This window comes from Salmo trutta, chromosome 34, assembly GCF_901001165.1.
Source record: "Salmo trutta chromosome 34, fSalTru1.1, whole genome shotgun sequence".
Taxonomy (NCBI): domain Eukaryota; kingdom Metazoa; phylum Chordata; class Actinopteri; order Salmoniformes; family Salmonidae; genus Salmo; species Salmo trutta.
In genome coordinates, this window is record NC_042990.1 from 13,334,880 (window position 1) to 13,348,155 (window position 13,276).

At 42.6% G+C, this 13,276-nt stretch overlaps 1 protein-coding gene across 1 annotated transcript; it reads left to right on the forward strand.

The window, feature by feature from the left end:
- The first annotated feature begins 577 nt into the window (after positions 1-577).
- LOC115173631 (alpha-2,8-sialyltransferase 8F) lies at positions 578-12,939 on the forward strand. Its single transcript, XM_029731916.1, has 9 exons — positions 578-734; positions 4,365-4,448; positions 5,054-5,140; positions 5,212-5,356; positions 5,482-5,594; positions 6,018-6,104; positions 10,972-11,089; positions 11,316-11,480; positions 12,485-12,939. Exons 1-9 carry the CDS (start codon positions 652-654, stop codon positions 12,677-12,679), a joined length of 1,077 nt encoding a protein of 358 aa, XP_029587776.1. The 5' UTR covers positions 578-651; the 3' UTR covers positions 12,680-12,939.
- Positions 12,940-13,276: the final 337 nt, after the last annotated feature.

The following is a 13,276-nucleotide window of genomic DNA, read 5'->3' on the forward strand; positions in this document are numbered from 1 at the left end:
ATCCAGGACCTCTATACCAGGCGGTGTCAGAGTAAGGCCCAAAAAATTGTCAAAGACTCCAGTCACCCAAGTCATAGACTGTTCTCTCTGCTACCACATGGCAAGCGGTACCGGAGAGCCAAGTATAGGACAAAAAGTCTCCTTAACAGCTTCTACCCCCAAGCCATAAGACTGCTGAACAGTTAATCAAATGGCCACCCAGACTATTTAAATTGCGCCCGCCGCCCTACTGCTGCTACTCGCTGTTTATTATCTATGCATTGTCACTTTACAAATTACCTCGACTAACCTGTACCCCCGCACATTGACTCAGTACCGGTACCTCCTGTATATAGCCTTGTTATGGTTATGCAATTTCCTTGTGTTCTTTATTTATTTATTTTTACTTACTTTAGTTTATTTAGTAAATATATTCTTAACTCTATTTCTTGAACTGCATTGTTGATTAAAGGCTTGTTAGTAGGCATTTCACGGAAAGGTCTACAACTGTTGTACTCTGCGCACGAGACAAATAAAATGTGATTTGATTTGACACACAAACACGCACCTCTCCTCCTTTCCCCTCAGACTCTCCTCCCTCCCTCTATTCCTCCCTGATGGACCAACAGTGTAGTTGTCACACTGTCATTCAGTCTGTGACCTGTTGTAACAATGTGTTACCTGGTTCTATTCATTCTCCTCTGCTCCGGAACTCTCCTGTCTATTACGCTCATAGACTACTACCAACACCAAAGGTACGTTTGTATTACTGTGTATGTGCGTGTGTGTAATGGGGACATAAGAGTGACTTAGTTTAGAGTGATCAACACAATGTTCAGCGGTTTTTGACTTTCTGTAATACACATCATTTCCAGTGTTCTGTTTGTGACTGTCAAGGTGCGAGTTCATGGTAACTGGACTTGAAGCTGACTGTTATGGATTATTCTCTTACCTGTTGATAATGATTCATGTCAGACTGGAGATACAATAACTGAAGACACACTGATTATTCACTGTTGTATTGTATTGATAGCGTTCTGTGAACACTGTGTGATTCTGTAGCAGCTGACAAAGTCACTACCTTTTTATTTGGGTTTCATACAAGCCTCTCCGGCCGGTGTTTACATAACATTGTTGCGATTTCGGCACAGAGCCTTGGGGGTGAGAAGGTTCCAGCTAGTGTATCCCTCTGTCCTTTGACTGTTGATAGATATGGATGTCTGGTTCAGGGCCCAAGCTACCAATGGACTGTCATGATTATTTATTTACAAGCTCATTGTGATTTGCTCTTTAGTGCCATCAATCCAAGCACTGGGTGTCAGGTCTGCTGATGGCAGAGCAGTAGGTAAATGAACAGCTTGTTTGGAAACCATAAAATGTACACAAATTAACCACACTTTTATGGACATTTTAATCCTAATTCTTGAATTATATAACATACACTGAGTGTACAAAACATTAGCAACACTGGCTCTTTCCATGACATTGCTTACACCTGGATTCACCTGGTCGGTCTATGATCCCTTATTGATGTCACCTGTGAAATCCAACTAAATATTAGGAAGGTGTTCTTAATGTCTGTACACTCAGTATGAAAATATAAATATATATATTTATTTACATATTTAGATTTTTGTACTTTTTTTGACCAATCACAAGTGGGGCACCGCCCCTAATACCCTAATAGACGGGCCACCATTTCTCTGATATATGTGCAAGCTAGAAGCACTGATTTGTGACCAACCGGCTCGATTCGGTCTTATGTAGCAAAATTTGAAATTGTGTTTTTTACATTGGATAAAAGCAGACTAGAAAATTGTATATCTAGAAAATGGTATATCATACACTACAGTTGAGGAACAATGGGAAAGTAACTCTGCTTTGAAAGTTGTGAAAATGGCCTTTGAATCTTTTGGTACACCTACTGGAGAGCTCGTCTTTGTCTACACCCATTCAGCATCGTTCACACCCTCTTAAGCTTTATCCCCACCCATCTCTTTAAGGGTTGATCCTAACAACAGCAGTCAAGCACCCAAGCTAACTGGCTAACATTGGCTAGCTTGCTTGCTACTTCCAGACACAAATGAGAGAACAGCTCACTCTGTGTCACGACTCCTGCCGAGGGTGACTCCTCTCCCTGTTCGGGTGGCGCTCGGCGGTCGTCGTCACCGGCCTACTAGCTGCCACCGATCCCTTTTTCCCTTTTCTGTTGGTTATGCCTTTATTTGTTGCACCCGTTTTCAATTTGGTTATTAGATGAGCATTTAAGCCCGTCTCCCCACCTGTTCTGTGTGCGGGCTTGTTTCTTTCATTTACACTGTGTGTTGTGTAGTGGATCGTGTTTTTTGGGACTTTGTATTTTGATATGCCCTGTTGGTTTGGGCGAATACTCTGTTGGTTGTGCGTAATTAAAAGCACTGTACTAAACGCTTCTGCTTCCTGCACCTGACTCCACACCCACGACGTCCAAGCGTTACACTCTGACCATTTTACTCGCCCTAGCAGAGCTGGTTAGGCTATTTGTATGTTATCCCGAGTGTTGGTGACTGCATCTGTGCTGCCGGCAACAATTTACGCTTTTTTGGCAACGTTTACTGACACCGGCCATATTCAACTGGTGTTGAGAGTTCGTCAATTCATCAGTTATTCTGCGCTCTGGCACACTCAGACAAGAGTTCTCTGAAATTGGAGTAGATAACCAGAGCAAATTTACCAGCTATGTCTATCAACAGTTGTCAAAGTGACATCATTAACATTCTATTGAAATGATTAATTGCATGGAGTCTTTTTTAAGACATGTAGCTAGCTAGCTAAACAATGAACCATAATCCCAACTCATGACGTTACTACCCTACATGAATCTGCAGGTAGCTAACCAACCAGGTTCAATGTTAGCTAGCTAACATTAGGCTATAACTATCAAAGCAAATTGCTCTGAGATATGAATAATATTACTACACAGATCATACACAAAACTTTAGCTAGGGAGCCAGCCAGCCAGCTAACGTTAGCTAGCTAGCTAACAGTACACTTTAACAACTTTCAGACAAAATTAGAAAGGTGTAATATCTGAAAATGTAGCTAGCTAGACTATCTTACCCGTATACATGGATGGACGCTTCTCCATCTCTGTCACGGATGCCATGGTTGCCCTTAGTTTGAAGATGTAATCCGGAGACAGGTGTTGTCTACATCTCCTTAGCTATCATACTCTAATTCCACTGATTTCAAAACTCAGCCCTCCAGAAAGTGGAGCAACACTTATGCAGTTCTACTACATGATATATATAAAAGAAAATGCCACGTCGGACAGGATTACCTACACATACTGACCAGCTCAAATAGACAGAAGCGTGCTACATGGCAGACCAATCTGAACTCATCTCTCGGCATGTCCAGCCCACTCATTATCTCAACCAATCATGACTAGTGGGAAGGCTGCTGTTTTTTTCTGTGGCTAAACCAACTAGGTTCGTAATTTAACAATTGTATTCATATTTACAGATGGCATACAAGTTTGTTATTGAGGCACATGAAAGTTCACATGTTCCAGAATGCATTTCTGCCAAAAAATGCAATTTCATTAAAAAAAAGATTACGTTGAAATGGCTCTCCTGTGAAGTAGTGACGCGCGACATACGCCTAGTTTCCTGAATCGAGTCACATTTGGCAGTCTCGGCCATGTACATAGGCTTACGTTATATGGCCTCCAGATTGCAGGCCTGCCAAAGACTAAAGCAAAGCAATTGGCTAGATACTGCTCTGTTTCAGCTGTTATGGGCAGCCTAGCTGTTTGGAGAAGGTGTTTCTGTATCTTTAAGTGTCCATGCATACAACGACCTCTGAAATGTTTAAAACCTTCTGGAATGTAATGTGATTTGTGGATTCAAATCAATTATTTAAAGTTTGTGTATGTGGTCTCTGTTGATAACAAATCTGTTAACAAAACGAACAAACAAATTGTTTAGAATTCTTCAATGTAACCACTAACAATGATAAAGTATAAAAAAATGACAAGATTCATAACTTTTTGCCCAGATTGATACAACTTCCTGAACTAAGATGGCTTCCAAGTCAGGTGATCTGTAAGGTGACCCATTATCTGAATCTATAAAACATAATTTGGTTTACCAGCCATCAGAGGACTCTCTTCCAGTATGCGTTCTTGATGAAAAAACATACTCATCAGTGGAGGCTGGTGGGAGGAGCTATAGGAGGACGAGCTCATTGTAATGGCTGGAATGGAAAATATGGATCGTATCAAACATATGGAAACTACATGTTTGACTGGGTTCCATTCATTCCATTCCAGCCATTACAATGAGCCCTCTGTGCTGGGATGGTTTTTGGTGCTAAAATGGTCTTGATAAATGTGTGTGTTGCAGAGATGAGTTCCTGAACTCTGTCCAGAAGAGTTTGCAGTGCAGAAGACTGCGAGAAAAACTGGTGACCATGACTTCTATGAAAAAGTAGGTAGTTTAGAATTTTATTAGGATCCCAATTAGCTCACACCATGATGTCAGCTAATCGAGCGAGAGAGAGAGCGGTGTAGTTTCTCCCTCGCCTGACTTGCTCTTACTATGTTTCATGCTAGTCATATAGTTCTGATCAGATCAACCAGACAATCCATCCTGATCCAACAAGTTCTCCATCTATGAGTCGTGTGTCTGTGTGTAACAAGATCTCATAGTTTGACCCCGTCTGACTTCAGTATTCTATATTTGTCCACGTTTGTCCAAAGGTTGTGTTTTAACAGTTAACCAATCTGAATGAATGCCTAAACTTAAGTTCAGGGCTAAGGTTTGGGTTAGGGAATAAAAAATATTTTAAAAATGAACATCCGTCATCCGCATCGCTGCAAGCCTACTTGATGGTAATTGAGTTCACCATTTCCGCTAGTGATCGGTATTGAAGGCATCTCCCGACATCGTGGCAATCTGAACGAACTTCAAACATTGCATTGGATCTGGAGTGACCTGGCTGGTGGGTGTGTGTGTGTGTGTGTGTGTGTGTGTGTGTGTGTGTGTGTGTGTGTGTGTGTGTGGGTTTGTGTGTGTGTGCGTGCGTGCGTCAGAGTAGACATTGCCCTGTTCTCTCAGGAGGTGAGAGAGCTGATGAACTGTCCTTGGAGACTCAACATCACACACAGAGAACTACACAGGTGAGACACACATACACACACACCTTTCTCAGTCTTACGATTATCTCAAACAAACATAATGCCCCTCCCAGGACAGAGTTGTGGTCGTGCTGTAATGCGTCTGATAGGCTGATGGTGACCCGACAGAACACCAATCAGAACCAGAGTCTGACCTACGAGGTAGAGAGGAGGATGAAGAGAAAGGTGGACCAAGCACTATGGGAGATGCTGCCTCAGGTGTGTATGTGCGCAAGTCTTACATTTCTCAGAAAAATTCATCACACGAGCGTGGTTTACCAGCATGGTGTGTGTGTGTGTGTGTGTGTGTGTGTGTGTGTGTGTGTGTGTGTGTGTGTGTATAGACCGTACCCTGGAGTAAAGGCTCGTTGAGTCGTTGTGCCGTGGTGGGAAGTGGAGGAATCCTGCAGAACAGCAGCTGTGGAGCGGAAATAGACAATGCTGACTATGTCATTAGGTATAAGTAACAACGTTTTCTATCAAGCAATCAATCAATCGATCCGTTATTGGTAGTAATCTATAGCAATGTAGTTCTGTTGTGTAGTGTTCAACGTTGATGTGATGTGTGACTACTGTTGTTTATAATCTTGTGTGAACGTTGTGTGGATATTCTGGGAATGTTGTGTGAATATTGTTGTTTATAATGTTGTTTGAAAGTTATTTCTTCCTATCGAAACCATTACCTCTTTCTGAGTCCATCACCAATTTGTACATGGCGCTCTTTTCAGTTATTATCTGTAATGTTGTGTGAATGTTGTTAGGTCGTGTATGGTTGAATAATGTCATGTGAATGTTGATGTCATGTTGTGTGAATGTTGTGTGATCGTAGTTGTTTGTAATGTTGTGTGATTGTTATTGTTGTTATTGTTGTTGTTGTTAGGTTTAACCTGGCTCCTATCAACAAGAGTTATGACGTGGGAGTGAAGACAGACCTCATAACAGCCAACCCTTCCCAGATCATTAAAGGGTATATACTCTATCAATACACATGATCAGATACAGACAAAGAGCTCTATTTTCATGTCATCTGACCGAAGCACCGGTTCCAATCCTAGAGCCAATGCCATTTATCAAAAACTAGTCAGTGCTACAGTATGGTCAGACGACATGAAAAAGAAGCCTACTCAGAAAAGTAGCTCATACCTACAGTAAAATACAGTGTTGGATCTTTAATGTTATGGGGCTATTTTGATTCCACTGGTCCTGGGGCCCTTGTTAGGGTCAACGGCATCATTAACTCCACCAAGTATCAGGACAATTTTAGCCAAAGACCTGGTTGCCTCTGCCAGGAATGCTGACACTTAGGCACAAGTGGATCTTCCAGCAAGACAATAACCCCAAGCACTAATCAAAATCCAAAAATAATGGTTAAAGCGGCAATATGTAATATGTTGTCTTTTGTTTCTGTTTAAAATCTCTAGTTGTAATCCAATGTGATTCAACAGTAAAAATATTGCTCCTCCAGCCTGAATGAAAACCTCTGTATTCGATTTCCCTGTCGGTTTGGATTTTCATGCCAGATTTACTGCTGCGCATAATGAATGACAAGTTTTCGGAGGCGGTGCCAGCTCAGACAGATTCAAATGGATATGAATGGGACGTCGATGTCAATATAGCAAGGACAGGTAGCACATAACCTGTCCCAGGCAGCTCGGACCCCATCTAACCCAAAGAAACAGGGAACGTTGGAGAGCCAACATGCAAAAAGGGTAAACGATAGGCCAAGACGAGTGTTGAAAGTGAACCTTGTTTTTGCGTTGACAAATTGGAGAGAGCTTGCTATCTAGCTAAGGGATTCAAAACCGATCTGCTGAAAAGGTAAGACATAGCTAGTTACATTAAGTACTGTAACTAGCTATCTTGCTAGCTAGATAAAGTGATGTGTCGCATTTGCTTTTTAGTTGTAAATATGTATGCAAGTGTTACATACTATGGATTATTTGTTTAGATTTCTGTTTTCAAGCCAAGCCTTGATTTGTTTCACACTCATTTACTTTTTCCAAATGTTGTTGTGTTACAGCCAGAATTTAAAATGGACTCAATTTAGATTCTGTTTGTCACTGGCCTACACAGAATACCCCATAATGTCAAAGCAGAATTATGTATTTCAAAATTTTTACAAATGGATAAAAATGAAAAGCTGAAATGTCTTGAGTCAATAGGTATTTAACCTCTGTTATGGCAAGTCTAAATAAGTTCAGGAGTAAAAATGTCCTTAAGTCACATAATAAGTTGCATGGACTCACTCTATGTGCAATGGTAGATAAGTAAAAAATAAAATAAAAATAAACATTGAATATCTCTTTGAGCATGAGGAAGTTTTAATTACACTACAAAGATACAGGCGTCCTTCCTAACTCAGTTGCCGGACAGGAAGGACACCGCTCAGGGATTTCAACACGAGGCCAATGGTGACTTTAAAAACTCCATTTTTTGAAACATAATGGTGGCTGCATCATGTTATGGGTATGCTTGTAATCGTTAAGGACTAGGGAGTTTTTCAGGATAAAAAAATAAACGGAATGGAGTTAAGCACAGGCAAAATCCTAGAGGAAAACTTGGTTCAGTCTGCTTTCCAACAGACACTAGGAGACAAATTCACCTTTCAGCAGGATAATTACCTAAAACACAAAGCCAAATATACACTTTAGCGGCTTACCAAGACAGCATTGAATGTTCCTGAGTGGCCTAGTTACAGTTTTGACTTAAATCGTCTTGAAAATCTATGGTAAGACTAGCCATGATCAACAACCAACTTTACAGAGCTTGAAGAATTTTTTAAAGAATAATCGGGAATCCAGGTATGCAAAGCTCTTAGAGACTTACCGAGAAAGACTCACTGCTCACTGACTCACTTTAAGATGGCACAGACAGACATGATGGCTTTGCTGCCCGCTTCTAAGCAACTTTAAGAGCTTTGCACACCTGGATTGCACAATATTTGCAGATTATTCTTACATTATTAGCCCAGAGCGTTTTTTGTGTTATTACATACAGCCAGAAATAACTTATGGATATCAGATCAGCGGTAACTCACCAGCATTCCGACCAGACATGCGATTTTCTCGAATCGGATCCTTTGTTCGTATCCCCCCAAAGCAATTGAACTTATCCCAGAGGCTGCTCCAAGACACTGCCGACGGAGAAGAGGTATTCGGAGTGGACATCTAGTCCGACCCAGGAGACGTGCACACCATCTACCACTTCCGAGTATATTACTCGTTAATGTTCTGTCCCTGGACAATAAAGTAGACAAGCTCATTGGCGAGGATCTCCTTATAGAGAGACATCAGGGACTGTAACATACTCTGTTTCACGGAATCATGGATCTCTCCGGATATACTGTCCCTATCCACACAGCCAGCTGGGTTCTCAGTACATATGTCAGACAGGAATAAATAACTATCCGGGAAGAAGAAAGGCGTAGGTTTATGTTTCATGATTAGCTACTCATGGTGTGATTGTGATAACGTACAGGAACTCAAGTTCTTTTCTTCACCTGACCTAGATTACCTCACAATCAAATGCCGACCGTATTACCTCCCAAGAGAATTCTCTTCAGTTATAGTCAGAGCCATGTATAATCCGCCTTAAGCCGATACCACGACGGCCCTCAAGGAACTACACTGGACTTTGTGTAAACTGGAAACCACATATCCTGAGGCCGCATTTACTGCAGCTGGGGACCTTAACAAAGCAAATTTTAGGAAAATGCTACAGAAGTTCTATCAACACATTGCCTGTAGTACTTGTGCTTCAAAACTCTCGACCATTTTTACTCTCTCTCCGGGATGGCTACAAGGCCCTCCCCCGCCTTCCCTTCTGCAACAGGGACAATGTGGTTAGATTAACGTTGTATTCATTCAAAGGCTGAAAGAAAAAATGGAGTAGTCTCGTGAACACGCATCTCAGTCTCACTGTCCCCAGGCTGACCACTCACAAACTCTGCTGCTGTTCTTTGCCCAGAGACAGCAGACACCCCATTCCACTTTCTGGCGGCTTTAGAGAGCCAATGGAAGCCTTAGAAAATGTCACGTTACAGCACAGATGCTGTATTTTCGATAGAGATGCAACAGAAGGACAACAAATTGTCAGACAGGGCACTTCCTGTATGGAATCTTCTCAGGTTTTGGCCTGCCATATAAGTTCTGTTTTACTCACAGACACCATTCAAACAGTTTTAGAAACTTTAGAGTGTTTTCTATCCAAATCTACTAATTACATGCATATACTCATTTCTGGGAAAGAGTAGTAACCAGTTTAAATCGGGTATGTTTTTTAACCGGCCGTGCAAATACTGCCCCCTAGCCCCAACACCTTAATTACATGTACGTGATTAAGTAGTTTAATCACGTAATAATAATTACAGAGACTTTTTGATAAAGATTGATCTTCAGTTTAATGATGCCAAAGTTACGACACTATCAATACAATTTCATTTGATGTCATTGCTGCCGAACGTGTTTCTAACTTATATTGACTCAGGGGGTTTAATACTTATCTAATATATTTGCGTTTCATTTTCCATTAATTGTAAATAAAATGTTCAATTTTTTCTTCCACTTTGACATTATAGAGTATTTTGTGTAGATCGTTGGCAAACGGCTGAGCTGTTACAACTTCGAGGAGATATCGCCAAGCACAGGATGCAGTTAGCATACCTTTGAGAGGGGAAGGAGCTGCTTTCCCTTGTGTTAGACTTGGTGATTCCCGGGAAATTGTGAAAACTAAGAAATGTTGTCGAAAGAGGGTGGTCTAAAACCAAAGATAAATAATATGTAAATAAGGGAAGTTTGTGTGAGAAACAATATTTATGCGTTCTTTATCTAGCTTATAGGCATCATTATTTAATTTAGAAAAGGTTTTAGATTCTAATTTGGACTTATCAGACCAAAGGACAGATTTCCACCAGTCTAATGTCCATTGCTTGTGTTTCTTGGCCCAAGCAAGTCTCTTCTTCTTATTAGTGTCCTTTAGTAGTGGTTTCTTTGCAGCAATTCAACCATGAAGGCCTGATTTACACAGTCTCCTCTGAACAGTTAATGTTGAGTTGTGGCTGTTATTTGAACTCTGTGAAACATTTATTTTGGCTGCAATTTCTGAGGCTGGTAACTCTAATAAACTTATCCTCTGCAGAGGTAGCTCTAGGTCTTCCTTTCCTTTGGCGGTCCTCATGAGAGCTAGTTTCATCATTGCGCTTGATGGTGTTTGCGACTGCACTTGAAGAAACTTTCAAAGTTCTTGAAATGTTCTGTACTGACTGACCTTCATATCTTAAAGTAATGATGGACTTTCGTTTCTCTTTGTTTATTTGAGCTGTGTAGAAAATAGTAAAATTAAAGAAAAACCCTTGAATGAGTAGGTGTGTCCAAACGTTTGACTGATACTGTACATAATCTATATATATATATGATGAACTCTCACCTGTCTCTGCCTTGAACATGATTTCACAAACTCAAATAGATTTTTGTCGTCAAGTCGATTCTAGACATTTGTTCAACTGCCACTAACATCGACAATGCCTCTCACCTGTCTCCTAACTCCTCCCCTCACCTGTCTCCTAACTACTCCCCTCATCTGTCTCCTAATGCCTCCCCTCACCTGTCTCCTAACTCCTCCCCTCACCTGTCTCCGAACTCCTCCCCTCACTTGTCTCCTAACTCCTCACTTGTCTCCTAACTCCTCCCCTCAACCTGTATCCTAACTCCACTTCACACCTGTCTCCTAACTCCTCCCATGTCTCCTAACCCCTCCCATTACATGTCTCCTAACCCCTCCCCTCACCCGTCTCCTCACTCCTCCCCTCCCCCATCTCCTAACTCCCCTGTACTCAGGTACCCTGACCTCCAGCAGAACCCTGGACCCCTGGCTGAAGCTCTGTCAGTCTACGGTCATGCTCATCTACTTCTCCCAGCCTTCTCCTTTGCTTTTGGGACCAGCCCCTGCTTCAAGGTGAGCTGCTACCATGAGATGAGACTAGGTAGAGGCCTGCGACCCGGTACGGGCCCGACAGGACACAATACTATGTACCCAATCAATTTTTTTATCAGTTACTAGGGCAAGGGCTGGGGTCGGGTAGACTTTTTAAGAATGACAAAATGGATAACTAACATTTTGATCCTGGGGGGAGGAGAGTAGATAGTAATGATGTCATTAATCAGTCTTTGTTCTGTCCTAGGTGTACCATGCCCTCCGTAAGGCCCGCCCCCAACAGGAAGTGGTGTTCTTCCACCCAGACTACCTGTTTGAGCTGGGCAGGTTCTGGCGTCGCCGCGGGCAACGAGCCCCACGGCTCTCTACTGGTTTGATGCTGGCCAGCACCGCTCTGGAGATCTGTGAACAGGTGTTAGTATGTGTGTGTGTCGCCTCAGAAGATGTTTCTGTCCAATCTGAAGTCTAGGGTCACCCCACTCTATGTTTCCATGTCCTTGTGCCAGCCGTGTTGGGACACAAAGGAGGAAGACATAGGACCGGCTCAAGCACACGCTACTTGCCTCACACCAGTGCCTACTCCAAAGGGTTCAGACTTCTGACCGCCAATTGTTACCCTGACCATCACCCCCTCATTGAACCATACTGCAGAAAGACCTTCCAAAGGTGTTCACAGTCTACTTTGCTCAAGGCTTTGGAGCAGGGGCGTAGCCAGAAATTCATTTGTGGGTGGGCTTGCAGAAATTTTGACTGAGGAGTATTTTTGTAATAATAATGTATTATTTTTAGTTTTTTGCTCAATTTGATTGGATGGGCCTGGCAGGGCCTGGCTCCCCAGTGTGTGGGTCTGTGTCCACCCAGGCCCACCTATGTCTAGACCTCTGCTTAGGAGAGGTCCATTAAGGCCATGAACAGATGTTGTTTTGAAGATCATATACACCGTGCTTCTGTGATTTCTGAAGCAACACTGGGACTCTAGTAGCAGCTGGCACAAAGCTTGAATCTGAACGAGTCCTTGAGCTTCAGTACGTGAATGACAGGTACAACTGGGCCGTCGTTCTGCAGGTGGTCAGAAAAAGCGCCTAAAGGACCAATTGAAGACTTCACTGAAGAAGTGTGGGATAAACCCTGCCTCCCTCTGGACTGTTACTGTGGACTGTTCCACCTGGTGCAGCCTCTGCCATCATGGAGAGCCGTTGGCTCAGGAAAAAAGGACTGAATGTCGCCTGGCGAAGTGACAGAGAAGACATATGACCATGGCTGCACCGGCCTCAACGACAGTATGCATCCCGCATCGGATTATACAGTCATCAGCGAACCCACAAGCAGTAGAGGATGCGATTAAGATTAAGTGTGTGATTAAGTGTGTGTGTGTTTGTGTGTGTTTGTTTCTAAGTCTAGATCTCTCTTTGTCAGGTTCATCTGTACGGCTTCTGGCCCTTCCCTCTGGATCTATCCCAAAATACTTTGCCCCATCATTACTATGACAGTGTTGGTCCAAGTCACTTCATGCACGCCATGCCTGAAGAGTTCCTGCTGTTACTACAACTCCACAGCCAGGGGGCACTACAGCTACATGTTGGACCCTGTACACTGACCCCTACACCCTAACCCATACAACCTCTGTTACTACAACTCCACAGCCAGGGGGCGCTACAGCTACATGTTGGACCCTGTACACCCTAACAAGCAGATCATCGGGGGCCGGAACAAAGTAATAATAATTTATACAGTGCAAATTAACCACAACTAAACCCCAAAAGATGTATTGTTGTATTTGAAAACAACCATAATTTCATCAAATCAAATTGATTTATAAAGCCCTTCTTACAGCAGCTGATATCTCAAAGTGCTGTACAGAAACCCAGCCTTTAAACCCCAAACAGCAAGCAATGCAGGTGTAGAAGCACGGTGGCTAGGAAAAACGCCCTAGAAAGGCCAGAACCTAGGAAGAAACCTAGAGAGGAACCAGGCTATGAGGGGTGGCCAGTCCTCTTCTGGCTGTGTCGGGTGGAGATTATAACAGAACATGGCCAAGATGTTCAAATATGACCAGTAGGGTCAAATAATAATAATAATCACAGTGGTTGTCGAGGGTGCAACAGGTCAGCACCTCAGGAGTAAATGTCAGTTGGCTTTTCATAGCCGATCATTCATACATTGATTACTTTGAGACAACCTTTATTCGTGGGAATACTTGGGAACAGA